The 18,213-nt window shown below is 33.8% G+C and overlaps 1 protein-coding gene across 24 annotated transcripts in view; it reads left to right on the forward strand.

Moving 5' to 3' along the window:
* Positions 1–18,213, forward strand: part of LOC141507890 (nebulin-like) — a 266,955-nt gene that overhangs the window by 216,149 nt on the left and 32,593 nt on the right. For 18 of the 24 annotated variants that reach the window (XM_074215980.1, XM_074215989.1, XM_074215988.1 and 15 more), the window contains exons 105-119: positions 409–513; positions 1,191–1,295; positions 1,385–1,495; positions 2,429–2,539; positions 3,299–3,400; positions 3,524–3,628; positions 6,599–6,697; positions 10,010–10,120; positions 10,235–10,339; positions 10,977–11,081; positions 13,354–13,458; positions 16,137–16,247; positions 16,650–16,760; positions 17,273–17,386; positions 17,715–17,819. In XM_074215980.1, the coding sequence (XP_074072081.1) occupies positions 409–513; positions 1,191–1,295; positions 1,385–1,495; positions 2,429–2,539; positions 3,299–3,400; positions 3,524–3,628; positions 6,599–6,697; positions 10,010–10,120; positions 10,235–10,339; positions 10,977–11,081; positions 13,354–13,458; positions 16,137–16,247; positions 16,650–16,760; positions 17,273–17,386; positions 17,715–17,819 (1,605 nt within the window). The remainder of the gene's footprint in view (positions 1–408; positions 514–1,190; positions 1,296–1,384; positions 1,496–2,428; positions 2,540–3,298; positions 3,401–3,523; positions 3,629–6,598; positions 6,698–10,009; positions 10,121–10,234; positions 10,340–10,976; positions 11,082–13,353; positions 13,459–16,136; positions 16,248–16,649; positions 16,761–17,272; positions 17,387–17,714; positions 17,820–18,213) is intronic. The other 6 variants (XM_074216005.1, XM_074215990.1, XM_074215994.1 and 3 more) reach the window with 1 other exon arrangement.

The raw sequence follows: 18,213 nt of genomic DNA on the forward strand, positions 1-18,213 counted from the left end.
TTCATGTCTAGTTTCTTACACTGTCAGTCATTCCTCCCTCTCTCCTGAGTAGGGGTGGGGGGAGGCAGAGTGAATGGACAGATGCAGCAATTCAAACTAATTATGCTCAGACTAGCAGATATAACTGAGCTCTAGGAAATCCTGGATGGATTTGGAGAGGAGGAGCAATTCCATATACAATGATAAGAAATTTCCCAAGTCTGATATATGCTTTTTGATGAGGGTCACAAGCCTTTTTACACATTTTTTAATGTCAATTCACTTTACTCTCATGAAGATGAATTCTAAGAATTTAGAGATACCTGTGTTCCTCATTACAAATTCCCATTATTCCTATAGTGATGGTTGCCCTGGTCTCTTTCTCATTTCACTCTTCTTTCCCTTCTTCTTTTCTTTCTTCTGAGGTAGTTTGAATACAAGCTGGACCGGGAGTTCCTGAAGGGTTGTAAACTCTCTGTCACCGATGACAAAGACATGGTGTTGGCCCTGAGGAATTCAATAATAGAAAGTGATGTAAGTTTCTTCCCCTTGCCCTGTTTCCTGCTCTATTTCTCATGTGGATCAGGACCCGGATCCATCGATGATGCATGGAACCCTGAAGTGTTAGTCCCTGAAAATTGCCCTACTTAGCCCATGTATGTAGCCCAAGAATGATAGATACAAAGAGGTACACTTGGATTTGATACAAGAAGAACATCCTCCTCATTAGAGTTAGCCAAAAATGGAATGAACTGCATGAGGTATGGGGGGTCCCTGCTCACCTAAGTCTTCGAGTAAAAACTACAGGACCCCTATTTAGTTATATTATGGAAAGGACTGCTTTCAGATATAAGTTGGACAAGATGACCTCTGAGGTCACTTCCAAGTCAGTTTTTGTGATTTGTATACTAGACAAATTAAGATGTATTCTTGATTTTGTTGCAAATAGGCTTCCTTTATGTTTGTACTAGAGTTTTAAATTTTGAATCCAAAAGATGGAAAAATGAAAAGTGCTTTTCAAGTACATCATATAAAGGAAACAAATATCATATCCCAAGGAAAATTTACAGACTATCCCTGATTCAACACAAAAAATTCCAATCTCCCTACAATATGAACTCATTTAGGCTCATTTGGGGAATTTGAAAAAAAAAGCTTGCCAAGGTGTGTCAAAGAGCTAAAAAAATTTGTTTCTTTTTTTTTTAATGTAGTTAAAATACAAAGAGAAACATGTCAAGGAAAGAGGAACATGCCAGGCTGTGCCCGATACTCCTCAGATCCTTCTTGCTAAGACTGTCAGTAACCTGGTATCAGAGGTAATTAATTCACAGAATTTACCTATGTTCATCCAGAATCTTTGATCATAGTCCAGACCCCTTCACCAGTTACTTTTGTATGTCCTCAGAACAAATACAAAGACCACGTGAAAAAGCACCTCGCACAAGGCTCCTACACGACTCTTCCCAAGACTCGTGATACAGTTCATGTCAAGGAAGTAACCAAGAATGTCAGTGATGTAAGTAACCAGGCATTCTAAAAGTGGTACTCAGGATTCCACTTTACTGTTGACAGGTTAAGTGACTAATCCCAAATCCCAGGTGACAGAGATTCTTGGCCAGACAAAGGCTCTGAAATTTCTTTGAGCTTTGTTAAATGTCTAGTTTGCATTTTAAAATCTAATTATTGCTCCATATATATTTAACTGTGGAATCAAAATTTCAATTTAAAAAAGAAATCATATTTATGGCATCCCTGGAGGAAATTAAGATGAATATTTACATTTAGAGCCAAGTAGGTTCAAGAGATCTAGATTTAGTTAAAATTTATACAAAAAATATGGCAAGTTACCTCTTAGCTCTCAACAGAGAATTGAATGAATGAATGACTACCAAGATAGGATATTGTAAATTATCAAATTTGGTCACTGTGTCAAGGGGTTTTGCTTGGTTGTTTTAGAGAGGAAGAAGGGGAATTATTGCCAGAAATGGCTGTAATTTTTAGTTTTCACCAAAAGTCATCAAAAATATTAATTTTCCAAAGTATAACAAATGTGGATTCCATCAAAGGGTAGGTTTCCTAACAGAATAGAGACTAGTATTAACCAGACAGTCCTGCTCCTTATAACTTGTTCAGGGAACAAGAAGGTGGTATTGAAAGTCTAGTATTACCCTCTTCTGTGATTAAATATCTAAACAATTTTACACAGGACATATTTCCTTAAGGATTTTTAGGTGATGGAGAGTAGAGGAAATTGTAAGGGAAAATCACACCAAATATAAGTAAGGGACTTCCTATCTTTTTTGCAAGATAGATGTCATAGCTAGTTATGGAAGATTTATCAATGGATGATGTCAAGGGTCTTCAAGGTCATAATTTCCATTCCCAACCCCACTCAAGGAGAATTTGCCAGACAAAATGCTGACCAGTTAATTCTTTGAACCCTATTTAGACAAATTATAAAAAGAAGTTTGTAAAGGAAAGAGGAAAGTCCGACTACTCTATCATGCTTGAGCCACCAGAGGTGAAACATGCCATGGAAGTGGCGAAGAACCAAAGCAATGTAAGTGACTTCTTTCCTAGAAGTCAAGTCAGTGAAATCTCTTTCCTTCATACTTATGGAGAAGTGGTCCCCTATATCTGGAATGCACTTTCCTATCAGCTTGGAGCATCTCTAGCTTCTTACAATAGTCCTGTTATCACCTCCTAGACCCTTCTTGATCTAACCCTCTTGAAATTACTTAATATTATTCTGTATATACTTACTTATGGGTTAGTTTTGTCCTCCCCTGCCCCCCCCATTAAATGAAAAAAGTCCCTTCAGACCTAAGACTATTTTTTTGTCTTTTTTGTTTTTGTCATTTTCTCTTTGAAGTCCTTACACTTCACACAATGTCTGGCATATAATGTCAGTAGGTCCTGAATAAATGCTTGCTGAATTAAATTAAAACTTCTGAAGCAACATTTCAGAGTCTATTCTTGATTTGTTGGGTGGCATTTTTCTCCTTTAAATTTTTAATTATCTGATTAGTTTTTTAAATTACATTTTATTTTTTCTATAACAAGGTTTTATTTTCTCTTCCTCCCAGCCCATTGAGAAAGGAAGAGAATTTTTGTAACAGATATACCCAATAAAGCAGAACAAATTTCTGTATTAACCACATCCCAAAATCAATGTGTCTCATTCTGCACCATCTTTAAGACAAAAGTATTAGGAATATGTTTTAATTGATAAGCAAACAGCTTAGCTCTGTTTAGAATACACAGAAAGATAAGGTGCTTTCCTTGATTCAATGGACTTTTCTTTCCTTCTTTGGATAAGATCGCTTACAAAAAAGATGCTAAGGAGAACTTACATTACACCACTGTAGCTGATCGGCCCGACATCAAGAAAGCAACTCATGCTGCCAAACTAGTCAGTGAGGTGAGTGTGCAAGAGTCTTGGTGCCCACTGTCAGTAAAATTATTCAAGACATTTTCAATTATTTGATCTCTTAGTGTTTTGCCAGAAAGATACTAACAGTCATTTTGGTTTTGCTTGTTTTAGGTGGAATATAGAGCCAAACACCGGAAGGAAGGCAGTCATGGATTAAGCATGCTAGGTCGCCCTGATATCGAAATGGCCAAAAAAGCTTCCATGCTGAGCAGTCAGGTATGGTAGGGAGTGAAAAGGGAATAATGGAATCAGTGAAAAGATTATCTGCATTGAAAGTCTTTGACAAACCATAGAATCCTACATGTTACCATGATTCTTCAAAGACAAAGAAAAGCAAATCTTTGAATGGCATTTCAGAACTTTTTTTTAGGCTCATCTAAGAGATTAATGGAAAGAATGATTAAGATTTCTTATTTTTTTTATCCTCATACACTTACCTGCTTTTATCAGGTCTGTTCTCTGACAACAATTTCCATGTGTCAAGGATTATGATAATATCTATTCATTAGTATGACTCTTACAAATTGGTAGGAGTTTTTTTAAGTATGACAAGTGTGGATTTTGACAGATCTTGACTTTTTAGCAGGACTTTTGACACAATCTAGTGTTAACCAAACAGGCCTGTTGTCTCTTGCAACTAGTGTTTGGTTAAGAAAAAGGTAATGTCGAATGATTCATAGACACAACCCTATTATTGCCCTCTTCTATGATTAAATGGATAAACAACTTCCCCATGTCCTAGTTCCCTAATTAAAAATCTACAACTGCAGAAGGCCTTTTTATTTTTGAGATAGTGATAAGAGAAGATATGATAGATTAGAAGTAGCATTTGTGTACTGTTTCTGTATAACCTGGAGAAGAAACCCATTCCTTGATGAAAACCTTATTCCAAGAAGTTGTATCTGACTGCATTGAAGTAATTCTGATGAGCATTACCTAAATGAGATTTGCCCCAGTTACACAGCTCATCCAGATGTCCAAAGAACATGTATCACATTTCATGTATTTCACAGGAGTAAAAATGTAAGGCCTTACTTTTAGAAATTTGATCATCTAGCTCATGAATTGAGAATTTCTCCTTCTACTCATCAGATGCATGTTAGTCAAGATTTTGCATTTTTTTTTCTTTATCATTTGTTCATTTCAGTATAAGATACCTGTAGACCTTTGGGTATTGCCTTTCCTGTCAGAACTAATTCAAAATGGGAATTCCAATCTTTTAATTAGTAAATTAGTAATATCAAGTGATAGTACCTCAGAGACTAGGTTTGAAGCATGAGTGGGACAGAGTAATTAGATGTATTATAAATAATTGTGCTGATTTGTTTTTAATGTTTCATCATTTGAAAGTTTTCTACTTTTTAAAAACTTTTTCTAAAAGTTTTTTTAAACTTTATGTACCTTATACATGCATATTATTATTATTCTTGTAATCGCTATTTATCAGGAAGACAACAGTTTAAGTGCTATTTAGTTTATATGAGATTTCTTTTTTATTAATGCTATGCTACAAGATGAGATCCAGCATGGAGTTTTGGCCAGAGATCTGACTTTAGAGTCAAGGAGACCTGGATTTAAGTTCTATTCAGAGGAAAGCCTGACAGACAGACAGACAGACATGCAGGCATGGAGACACAGATATAGATATATAAATATAGCTATAGATGATATAGATTAGATATAGAGATATAAATATAGCCATAGATGATATATATTAGATATAGAGATATAAATATAGAGATAGATAGAGATAGAGATAGAGATAGAGATTGAGACTGAGATATGATACATAAATATATACTGATTATGTGACCATGGGCTAGTTCTTTAACCTCTTATTGCCCCCCCCCCAGAAAATTATAAAACTGGAAGGTTACAGAATAGTTACTGATCTTCATAGAAAGAAAGGAAGGGGGAAGGAAAGAAAGAAAAGAAAGAAAGAAAGAAAGAAAGAAAGAAAGAAAGAAAGAAAGAAAGAAAGAAAGAAAGAAAGAAAGAAGGAAGGAAGGAAGGAAGGAAGGAAGGAAGGAAGGAAGGAAGAAAGAAAGAAAGAAAGAAAGAAAGAAAGAAAGAAAGAAAGAAAGAAAGAAAGAAAGAAAGAAAGAAAGAAAGAAAGAAAGAAGAAGAGAAGGGAGGAAAGAGAGGAAGAGGAGAAGGGAGGAAGGAAGGAAGAGAGGAAAAGAAGGAAGGAGGGAGGGAGGAAATTTTCTTACTAGGAGTTTGTTCACTTACACCAATGAATTCACAAGTTTACCAAACATGTCATGTGAGTTTTCCATTAATATTTTCTTCTGGTGTATATTTGAAGTGGAGATGATATGAGTTATCAAAGATTAATTTAGGAAAGCATGAGTTCAGAAGGCTTTTCCTTCTTCACTTGAAGGGGTTAGAGGATGATTTAATGATGTCCTCTATGACTGTAGTCTGAGGACCAGTCTGGCTAAGTTCACAGAGAATCATAACTAAAAGACTAGCCATCAGCTGATAAACATTTGATATCATAGCAACTAATGAAACCTTTTAATAAGGTGTAACACAATCTGTATCAGTGAAAGGGGTACCTAAAGAGACAAAATTAATTTTTAAGTAATAGTGTAGAGTCAACAGATCTGGAATAAATCAAAGTTGAATTTCTAAGATAGTGAGACATAGCAAACAAAAATGGACAACACTGCAATTATATCTTAATTTTTTTTAAATTGGCAAAAAGTTGCCATATAAAATAATAAAAGGCAAAGATGTCATTGAGTATTTTTTAAAATAGATTCACTGTTTCTGAAAAATAGAAATTGTTATCTCTACACATAGATTACCCTCCAATTATAATGAATGTAAAAATACCATCCTCTGTTTTAGAGTCAATACAGGAATAGCTAGGAAGTGCAGTGGATAGAACACTAGCCCTTGAGTCAGGAGGATCTGAGTTCAAATCCAACCTCAGATAATTAATTCTTACTTAGCTGTGTGACCTTGGGCAAGTCATTTAACCCCATTGCCTTGCAAAAAACAAAAACAAATAAACAAACAAAAAAAGAGTCAATCCACTCTGGCAGATTTCCCATGGAAATTTTCCCAGATGTTGGACTTTGGGTCTTCCTCACAGTGTGATCACCTGTTCTTGTGCTATCCATCTGTGAAATGGTGTGTCTCCCTGTTCTGACTGTGCTATCTTGCTGCAAACTCTAGGCGGAATACCTCAAAGGACAAAAGAAGGGGCATGGCGCTGCATCTTATGACACACCCATGATGAGACACCTTAAGAAAATAAGTGTCCTCATCAGTGATGTAAGATTGACTGCCACAACCAGGAACTGTCTTTGTCTTTCTCATTTTCTCTTGGTCTTTGTTGTTAGTCTTTGTACTAGTCCTGGGGGCAAAAGTTGTACTGAGTTTCTAAAGTCCCAGTTGCAGAGTTTTCTTTATGGTATATGTGTATGTGTGTGTGTGTGTGTTGACAAGTGTAGAATGCAGCAGAAGTTTGTCAAAAGAGATCATTCTGCACAAACCCCTTTTTTCCTATGTGAAAAAGTACCTCAGTTCTGCAGGATAACATTGAAGAAAAATCAAGTCTAGCATATGATTAAAGAGGTAATGGAGAAATAAAGCCAGGAGGCTCAATTGGACCACCAAGATTCTTTGGGATTGTTGACATTGGTAAATTAAAGACAATATCAAGGTGAATTTATCAACTTTGCAACTGTCTACAAACAAAAAATAATATAGAAAAATCAGGTGAATTTTCATGACCTAGATACTATTTTATTTTAGAATCTGGTTATGACCATATATAGAAAGAGTCGGGAGCAGGTAGGTGGCCCCACAGAGAGAGTACCAGTCCTGGAATCAGGAGAACCTGAGTCCAAATCTGGCCTCAAGCTCTTAATAATTACCTATGTGACCTTGGGCAAGTCACTTAACCCCATTGTCTTACAAACAACCCCGACCCCCCCAAAAAAGAATGACGCAATAGAGATCCAGTCTCCAATTTAGTATTAGGTTCAAGTTCCTCATACATCCTTATTTTTATGACTCTGGACTAGTCACTTACTCTTTTAGTGTTATAGTCTTCTCAGTAGCAGAATGGTTACCAATTGCATTAGTAAATGGGAATTACCTCTCCAGGAATTCCCTACTCCAATGAAATTCTAGAACCAAGATGTTCCATTCCTACCAAAAAATAAATAAATAAATAAATATTAGAAGGTCCTTTAAATCAAAATCATTTCAATATGGTATTCGAATTCTTTGAAGGAGCTAGTAGAGTTATGGATAAAAGCCTGTATTTGGAATCAGGTTCAAATTCAATTTGAGATACTTTGTGACTATGTGACCTTGGGCAAGGCACTTAACCTGTCTCATTTTCATCAACTATCAAATGGGATGCTAACAGTACCTAACTCAAAGGGTTGATGTGAGAAGATCAAATGAGATAATATTGTTAAAAAGGGCTAAACACAGTGCATAAAATACATAGTGATATGTAAATATTATATATGAATATTTGAAGGTTACATATTAATATATAAATACTATATAAATCTTTATTCCCTTTTTCACTCCCTCTTGGTTTTATATTCACTGCCATCAGTAAGCACATTGATTATTTTTCCCTATTCCAAAAATGACATTCATCACTGATCAATTCCTCGAAGGAAAGAATACAGATTGATCATAGTATGAAGTCTTTCAGTGAAGCACTGAAAAGATAATACAAGTTGAATCTTAGAAATTACTTTTCTACTCTAAATCTACAAAATTCTTCGTTCTTGTGCCTGAAAGTGTTGAAAAAGGATGATAATCATAATGCATCAAAACATGAGGCAATATAATATCACCTACCATCACAGTTAACTTGGAAAAAAGGGGGTCTCACCAGTACCCGATGTCTTCATGTTGTTTTGCACGCACATTCTGCATGGTGAAGCACCATTTCTTAAACTCATATGGAATTCCAAGCTTCCCAGTTTGGAATTATATGCATGCTATTATCATTAAAAGGTTCTAGTTTTTCTTCTAAAGGTCAGTGCAGTGAGGAAGGCAAGAAAAGTTGGATTTTTAAAATGCAGAGTCATATTGATGAAAGTACTCAGAAATATTGTCCCAGTGCCTTAGAGAACAGAATGATTTTGGTGAACCCCTTTGAGAAGATGTGCTATCTTCCTCCAGCAGTGGATTCTGGATTACTTTGCTTTTCTGTTTTTGTTTTGTTCTGTTCTGAGAAATCTGTCCTCTTTTTCAGTTCCTTTTAAGTTATCTTAATTTCTCTTTCTTTTGAGGGTGAATTTCCCTTATGAAGAAAGTAGATTCTCAGCATCAATTAAATAATTTTTCAAACTAAGTGTTATTGCTTTCTCTTTTTAATGTCTGCTTCTGTGTGTCTTGAGCATTGCATCCTTATGTTTTTCTTGTTGTTACACTATGAATTTATTAAAAATGATCAATTTTTGATTTCCTAAGGGCCTTGTTCTCTTGAATGCAGTTTTATTGTTCTTAAATGCATTCGAATGGTTTTATTACTTGTCTCTCCTGCATTATTCTGACCTGTTTGTACAGCAACAGGAAGCATAATGCATCATTGTTTAAGGATAAAGCATATGGAAAATGCTATAGTAGGAGTTCTTAACGTGAGGTCCATAGACCCCCCACCATGGGTAGATTTCAAGAGGGTTGTGAACTTGATTGGGGGGAAACTCACATCTTTATTTTTATCAACCTCTAAATGATGTAAGCATCATAATCTCAAGTTTTATAGGCTCTACTAGTTTTCCAAAGGGGTCCATAATACCAAAAAAGTTAAGAACTCCTCTGCTAGAGAACAGGAGTATCTTTTATGAATGGAATGCATGCTAATTCTGCATCAGTCCATCTTTTACTTCACTAACAAGAAAATATAGAAACTATACCTACTGATTAATTGATTAAAAAATTAGCTTTTCAATTTTTATTACACAAATAGATTATGGAATTTATTTGTAGATTTCTACCTCGAATATAAGCAATGGACAAATCTCATTAGTAGCAAGGAAAAAATAGCTTTTCCTGCCATGATCCTCTAAGCTTTTAAGTGCTCTCCTTTGGATACTTTTAGTCATGAAAAGTGAACGTCTCATCTTCTTTTAGAAAATAATTTCATCTTTAAAATATCCATATTCTTCCATGCATTCCAAAAATTTAATTTATATTATATTAAATATGTTTCCTGGTCTTTCTGTCCTAATATAATATTTTGAAGTTATTAGCCTAGCTTACTAAGGATGCTATATTAAATTCATCTTACTTTTGGTCTTATTAACCCTTTTTGACAATTTCCCAATCCTAATAGAGGGAATTATAATATCTTTTCCTTTTCTAATCAGGATCTCCATATTTCTCTGAATTAAATCAAATTCTCTCCACTTTCTTTCCTATACTAGGTAAAGGTTATATTTCAAGTCAATGGATAATTTAAAAATGAACTTTAAACAAATTCTACTGCATTTGGTCTTATTCTTGACTGCCTACACACCTAAATCTTTTGGCCTTTTATCACTTCACCATCCCTCAGTTTCCAGACTGGTAGATATTCTGGAATAAATGGTGCTTGTCTTTTTATATTAGGTAAAATACCGTGAAAACTTTGACAAAGAGAAGGGTAAGACACCAAAATATAACTTGAAAGACAGCCAGCTCTACAAAACCATGAAAGATGCCAACAACCTTGCAAGTGAGGTAAGACCCCTAGATGCTGCTCTAGGATGATGTGTTTGGCTGTGATTGACATTCAAGAGTGGATAATTTCCTCATCTTTCTTCTGAAGCAGCTTCAATTTTTTTTAATTTGCAGGTTAAATACAAGGCTGACTTAAAGAAACTTCACAAACCTGTGACTGACATGAAGGAATCTCTGATTATGAACCATGTGCTGAATACAAGCCAACTTGCCAGTTCTGTAAGTTCAATCACTAAACCACAAACCAGTTGGTTCACCAATTCCTAACAAGTTCTCTTTTTGAACTCACTTTTAACTATTTGTACTGCCTATCCTATTAACTAGGACAACACTTAGTAATGACTTCTAACCAATTTCATTTAAAGCAATTTTTTCCTGCTCAATTAGCAACATTAATCCATTCATTCTCCAAACACTCCAAGATTTGTAGATATGCTAATACTTTAAGATATTTTACCTTTTGAAAATTAACAGATGTGTTTTTTTTTCTTTTCCTTCCTTTTTGCTGTTGATTTTTAAAACCTATTGTTTTTTCTGTCATGTTTCTTGACAGCTCTTATGCTATTGCATTCTTCGTTTGATCTTTGCTATTTCTTTGAGACCTTCTTAACTTTTGCTAAAATGTTAATAGGTTCAAAAATACTAATTTCTAGATCAGTTAAAATCTACAAATATAAACAAATTATTAAAATAGCTTTCTTTGTTCATCACTCATTTGGGATGGGGATGGGGAGCTTTTTTTTGGCATGCTTAATTTAGATTTGATATGCAGTTGGGTAAATGTCTGACCTTGAAAGATAAAGTGGAAATAATGAGGAATTTTTTACTGAGGTGCTTCTTGCCACCTTCCCTTTAGTACCAGTACAAGAAGAAATATGAGAAGAGTAAGGGTCACTATCATGTAATTCCTGATAACTTGGAACAGCTCCATCTAAAAGAGGCAACAGAACTACAGAGCCAAGTAAGTTGAAAACACCCATTGCCCTTCCTCCTAGAACTTTGGCCTGGAGTCAGCATCTGAGTTCAAATCCAACTTCAGTCACTCACTATTGTGTGGTCATGAGCAAGTCATTTAGCCTCTATCTGCCTCTGTTCCTCAACTATAAAATGAAACTAATAATAGCACTTACATTATAGTTATTGTGAGGATCAAATGAGATAATATTTAATACTTGCTGATAAATGCTTAAAGTCTACACATTCATTTCCCCAGTATAACTTCGTCATAACTGCAGTTTTCTCACGTAATTGGAGTTTTCTCAGTTCTTGGGAAGTCTCTATGAACTATTTATAGGAGAAAACAGCTGTGGATTCCAACTGAGATTCTTCCTCTGTTATTGATTTCAATCTCTGGAAATGTCTCCTCCTTGCTTGGGTTTAAATCACTTATTAATAGAAGAATTCTCAAAAAAATAAAAATAAAAATAAAGAATTCTCATTTTTTTAAAAAGTGCTTATAAAATTTCTTTGGAGAGATGTTTTCATCTGAATCTTGCTCTGATAACCATGTCAAGATTTGACTGCATATCATCTTAGAGGGTTTAGATAATAGAAACAACTATAAAGACTTAATCTCACCCTTAATGAATAATAAACTCAACTTCTGAGTCAGATAGGTTCATGAATCAAAATAAGATCAGTACACTTAAATTCTGTGCCTCATTTTCTCCTCCTTTAAAAGGGTGAATAATAATATTTGCCTATTTTACCTTACAAAGATATTGAGAGAGTAAAGGAAATGATATGTATGAAATTCTAACATTTCTGGAAGAAAAGTGTGACATAAATCCTATTTTCCTAAGATGTCTTTGAGGTATAGACCTAATGGTTGAGGTCTTACAAAGTAGAAAGTTCCATCAAAGAAGGCTGTTACAAGATAAAGTTTTATTATTGTCATAGTTATCACAACTCAAAAAAGCTTTAGCTATATAGTATATATATAGAGATTGCATTTGGTGTCACCTGAGTGTGCCTACAAATACAAAATAACTAATCTTTTGACACATCATCATTACTAAGCTATCAATGTACAAAATAGCCTTCATTTTGACTTCAACATAGGTAAGTTTTACAAAAGAGTCCACTTTTTACAATTCATAGAAAAAGAGTATAATAATCATTTTTAAATCCCTACTATATTGCTCAGGATTTGCCTCATTCACATTATAGGCCCTATCAAAAATGATCATAAAATCCAACAACCTTATCAATAAATAGGACACTTTTTCATGAGTTTCCTTGCATCCTAATTCAGTTGAATAATACAGTTAATAATTTTATCTTCTTAAAATAAAAAGACTCACTGAACATGCAATTGTTTTCTTCTGTTATGCCTTTGTACTTATTTTATTAGAGCAGCTAGATGTATAGTGGATGGAGTGTTGGATCTAGGGTCAGGAAGATCTATCCTGAAGAGTTCAAATCAAGCCACAGACACTTAGTAGCTATGTGATCCTGGGCATGTGCCTTAACCCTCTTTGCCTCAGTTTTATCATCTGTAAAATAAACTGGAGAATAAAATGGCAAACTACTCCAGTATCTTTGCCAATAAAACTCTGAATGGGGTCACAAAGAGTTGGACACAAGTGAACAACAAAAGCTTATTGTATAAATTCAGTAAGTTGAGTCAGAAAATAAGACCAAACTGCTAAAACTGTCTACAATTCATTGAAAAAGGAAGCCTATGTTTGTCTGGCATGAGCTAGTTTGCCTCTGTTTTGGGGGGAAATGTGTAACTATGTTTTATATATATAGTCAAATTGGTTTCCTCTAATATATGCGATCCATCTAATCACCATTGCAGAGAGGCTCCTTTAGAAATCATATCATCATCTGTCATTTTTTCCCTAATACCCCTAAGTTAAAATTGAGTCCATTACTAAAAAGAAAGTATCACAATAAAGGAAAAGAGTCACAATCTTGGTGTTTGCTGCCAATTGATTCAATTAGAAAGCCAAGAAGTATTCATATTTTTCAAGACCATAATAAAAATAGTCAATAAAGCAAAAGGAATACTAAAAAAATTATCTCATGGCATTCATTATTTGGGATTTTAATGATAAAAGTAAAAGGTAAAAGAAATTTATTTATCCCCATTCAAGGCAAGGATATGAGTCTCACAACCTAGCCCTTAGGACTTACTTTTAAAGAAGACAGGATCTCAAATAATATAATTAATAGCTCTGAGTAATTGTCCTGATGGAACACTTCATAATTGAACTCTCTAATGCTAGGTGAAATATAAAGAAAAGTATGAAAAGGAACGAGGGAAACCCATGTTGGACTTCGAAACTCCAACATACATCACGGCAAAGGAATCTCAGCAGATGCAGAGTGGGGTAAGAAATAAACAAAAAAAGTGCTGATATAAACATGCAAAATTGATTATTATATAGTACAGTTCAGATATTCTTGTCAAATAATCACCAAGGTACTTGTGAGCTCTGAAATTCTATTATCCTGTGATTCAAAATATTATGATTAATAAATGGTTTTTTGCCACACATAATATATGAGGACAGCCATCCCCCCCCAAAAAAAATACCATAAATACAATTAGTACTAACTACAATTTAACTTTTTTGGCTAAATAAGAAGATCCCCTGGGAGAGATATATATCAATAAAAACTGTTCCTTTGAAATCTCACAATCATAAAAGCTTCCACAAAGGAAATTAACAGGTGCTTATTGAGCTTTCCTTTTTAAGGAGAAAATTCTATGGATTTATAATACCAGAATTTACCTCCTTCTTAGAATAAAATAGATATGCCTTGTAAATCTTAAGGTGCTATATAAATGTCATCGATTACTATCCTTTATTCATATAAAGTAGTAGGCATTTGACACTGGAGATACAGATATAAAATGTCTTGAAATAATGTCATTTTCAGTCTCTAGGGAAAAAAATTCTTAAGTTACAATCTTCAACAGAGTATATTAATTATAATCTTATTTTGAAATCTGCAAGGTCCAATTTCATGAAGCAGTCCTCCTATCCCATGGATTTTTAGAATATCATCACTAGAAATCATTTTTGCCATATTATATTTTCACTATTAAAAGCAATAGTGTTTTTAATGGAACTACAAGATTTTTTAAAAATAGTTCAAATTGACAAAATTTCACGTGATCAAAAAAAAGATATCAAAAGGATAACAAAGTACTTCATTTCCATTTAAAATTTTCAGAACCTTCAAATGAGGGGATTGAATTAGAATTTTATTATAATTTTGGTGTTTGAGATTTAAGAGCCATCTTGAGAGTGATTAGATAATCAGTTTTAAATTTAGGAAAACCCCAGTTCACATGCATGTGATGCATGTGATCATGAAGTCATTTAATGCCTCAGTGTCAGCAGTTCTTATATAGAGATATGCAAGGTTGGAGGTGCATTTATATAGAACCTTAGGGTTTGGAAATCATGTTTCAAAATATTCTAACAACTTAAGTCCATTTTTGTAATTATGAGTTTTCCCATTAAAATAGAAAGCTCAATAAACAACTTACTAATTTACTTAGTTGAAGCTTTCATTGATGTGAGATTTCAAAGGAATAAGCAATTCTTTAAAGTTATAAAGAATAGATCAGCACCAGTGGAGGAAAGTTCAATACCAAGATTTTCCCACATTGATGAAATCACTGAATGGACTCAACAAAGAAATTTGTTTGCTTTAAATTGGGCAATAAGACTAACAAAAAAAAAAGAAAAGAAAAAGAAAATTTTCCCTATCAAAATCTGCCCTAAGAAAATAATTCTGATTTTAAAAATGTATATTTTAGTATTAATTTAAATAATTGTATTGCTTTTCTCAAGATCACTTAAATTTTAAATCTTAGTTCTTATCATAGAAATATGACATTTTCTCCATTTAATGTTTATAGAAAAAAATTTAAAAAAAAACAGAATAGGGGTGGCTAGGTGGCATAGTGGATAGAGCACCAGCCCTGGAATCAGGAGGACCTGAGTTCTGATTGGCCTCAGACACTTACAATTACCTAGCTGTGTGACTTTAGTCAAGTCACTTAACCCCATTGCCTTGCAACCCCCCAAAAAAAAACAGAATAAGGGAGATATTTTGTGCTGTAAATAGGGCCTTTGAAAAACCCTAGAAATCAAAAACTGTAAATAATAGCTGAAGCTTCCTATCAATTAGATTAGCCTTGGTCAAAATCATATACATTTGTATGAAGCAAATGTTTGGTAACTCCGCATTTCGTCAAAACCTAGTTCTTGGGGTGGCTAGGTGGCGTAGTGGATAAAGCACTGGCCTTGGCGTCAGGAGTACCTGGGTTCAAATCCGGCCTCAGACACTTAATAATTACCTAGCCGTGTGGCCTTGGGCAAGCCACTTAACCCCATTTGCCTTGCAAAATCCTAAAAAAACAAAAAACAAAAAAAACCCTAGTTCTTTCTTCTAGTTAACTTATTCCCAGTAAAAAGAGAAATGTTCTGATATTATTTATCATTGATACTATGAAGTCTATGTTTATTTGTTGCAAAAGATTTGTGACTTTTTTCCCAATTTGAGGGTTGAGGGAAGAATAGGGTAGATCCCCCAAAATAAAGAAAGCTGAAAAGAGAAAGTGGGAAAAAAAGAAAAGAGGATCATTTAAGAATTTTAAATTCACAAAAAAGAAGGAAGGTTAGAAAGAATCACAAACAGGATAGGATAGTTTTGAAAGTATTATTTCAATTTATTATATATTTAAAAATAAAAGTAATCTATATACATAATAGTTGGTGGTTTTATGCATAATCCTCTTCTGTTCTAGTATATATACATACACATATATATATGTAGATAGATATATTGAAATGCTCATTTTATTTGATGTTGGTAAGTTCATAATCCTTAAAAAATTGCTTTTCAGAAATTGAAATGTTAAATGTTTAGTCAATATATTGAAGGAAAAAGTGTTGCTTTTCTTACTGATTTTTCTTCTCAAAGTCCAGGGGAAAAAATCAACATAAAGATTTGCTTTTTGACTTTTTTTTTCCCTTTCTACTTATATTAGAAAGAATATAAAAGGGACTATGAAGAGTCCATTAAAGGCAGAAACCTCACTGGCCTGGAGGTTACACCAGCTTTATTACATGTCAAATATGCCACCAAAATAGCAAGCGAGGTAGCAATTACTTGGTCTTTTCTTCCTCTATTGAGTTAAATAATTCCATAATTCCACTAATGACATTCATTAATGTGTTTCTTTTACCACTTAACTCTTGATGTTCCAAGTTGTATCTTCTTGTGTTTTATTCTTCAACCTAATCAATTATCCATGTTAATTCTTCTAATTGATTAATTGATTATTCCATAAATGTAAATAACTTTTCATACTGTTCTTTCTCTTCTTTTTGTTTTTAACACCACCTGATGGTTTGCCCCATGCTGTGGTCCATATCTTCATGAAATTTTACTAAGTTTGATCTGCTTTAAAACTTAAGCTTTTTTTTTTTTTGGTTTCTCAGTTAAGAGAAATATTCCTGGCTCTCTTGGCAGTTTTGTTGGTTTTATTTTTGTGATGTAGAAAGAGTACAGGAAAGATCTAGAGGAAAGCATCCGAGGAAAGGGTCTCACCGAAATGGATGACACTCCTGATATGCTACGAGCAAAGAATGCAACCCAGATCCTCAATGAGGTAGCCCCCCAAAGCCTCCCAAGATCTAACAAATCTCATCTGATTTTCTTCTTCTCTAAAACACAATATATTTTGCTTTTTAAGTAGCATGTGCTACTATATTTGGTTTTAAGGAATTAACGCTTTTTTAGAAGAAGAATCCAACATAGCTATCGAAGTTTTACTAAAAAAAACCCCTCCATTTCTACTGTACATTGATATTATAGCAGCCTGATCAATTTCTTCATCTATACAAGATTATAATATCACCACTACCCTCACAAACTTGTGAGAATAAGATAAAATGAATTATAAAGGATTTTATAAACCTTGAGCTATTTTTATATAAATATTAGCTTCTTGTATCACATACTTATAAGAAACAGCATTAAACACTAGTTATGATTTCTAAGTCAATACCCATTGTAGAAATTAATATATATATATATATATAGTCACTGAATCCCATTATTATTTGACAAAAACCTAGGAAATCAGTTGATTTTTTAAAAATCCATTATTTTCTTCTACAGAAAGAATACAAAAGAGACCTAGAACTAGAAGTCAAAGGACGAGGTCTGACTACCATGGCAAATGAAACGCCAGATTTCATGAGAGCCAAGAATGCAACAGACATTGCTAGCCAGGTCAGTGTAATGCCCAAGGCTGCTGGATCTTCTTGCCTCCAGTTTGTCAAGATGCACTCATTCAAGTGACTTGTGGAAACAGTTTTAGACCAGAAGTCTAGATCCTCTTGTCCCAACTATATTGTAAAGTTCTCTGAGGCAGAGATATTTTACTTCCTTCGATTTTCTCCATAGCCCAATGGTTTAAGCAGGGTAGAATTATATAAATATGGGTTATGAATGAATGAATCCCTTGATGAATAAATTTGTATCATTTCTCAAATAAACCAAGAAAATCTTTTTTTAATAACTTGAAAGCACATACCCACCAGTTTTCTTTATTTTTCAGATTAAATATAAGCAGTTAGCAGAAATGGAAAAAGCCAATTTCACTTCTGTTGTTGACACTCCAGAGATCATTCATGCTCAACAAGTCAAGAATCTTTCAAGTCAGGTAAGGACATCGGAAAAAATCATAATGTAATGCCATACTGATCAGGCAGGGGAACATAAAAAAGAAAACCATTCTTGGTTAATTTCCATCAATTCAAAAAAAACATGATGTTTCATACATGAGGCTTTGTAAAATAATAAAAAGAACATAAAGTAATATAAATTTGGTTAAAGTTTAGAATTTCTTAACAATAATAATTTTCAGAATTCCCAAAACTTGTTAAAGGAAATGAAATTCTCACACAGGGGAAAAAAATACTTTTGTTTCTCATAGATATAAAAACCAGTCTTTAAAAGAAGGGTAGTTAGCTTTCTAAATAAGCTGCTTGGAAATGATTAGAATACGCTAAACCTCAATTTCCCTCTTTGTTCAATTAGAAACCCTCCATAGCATT

This window comes from Macrotis lagotis, chromosome 1 (genome assembly GCF_037893015.1).
Source record: "Macrotis lagotis isolate mMagLag1 chromosome 1, bilby.v1.9.chrom.fasta, whole genome shotgun sequence".
In the NCBI taxonomy this organism is placed as follows: domain Eukaryota; kingdom Metazoa; phylum Chordata; class Mammalia; order Peramelemorphia; family Peramelidae; genus Macrotis; species Macrotis lagotis.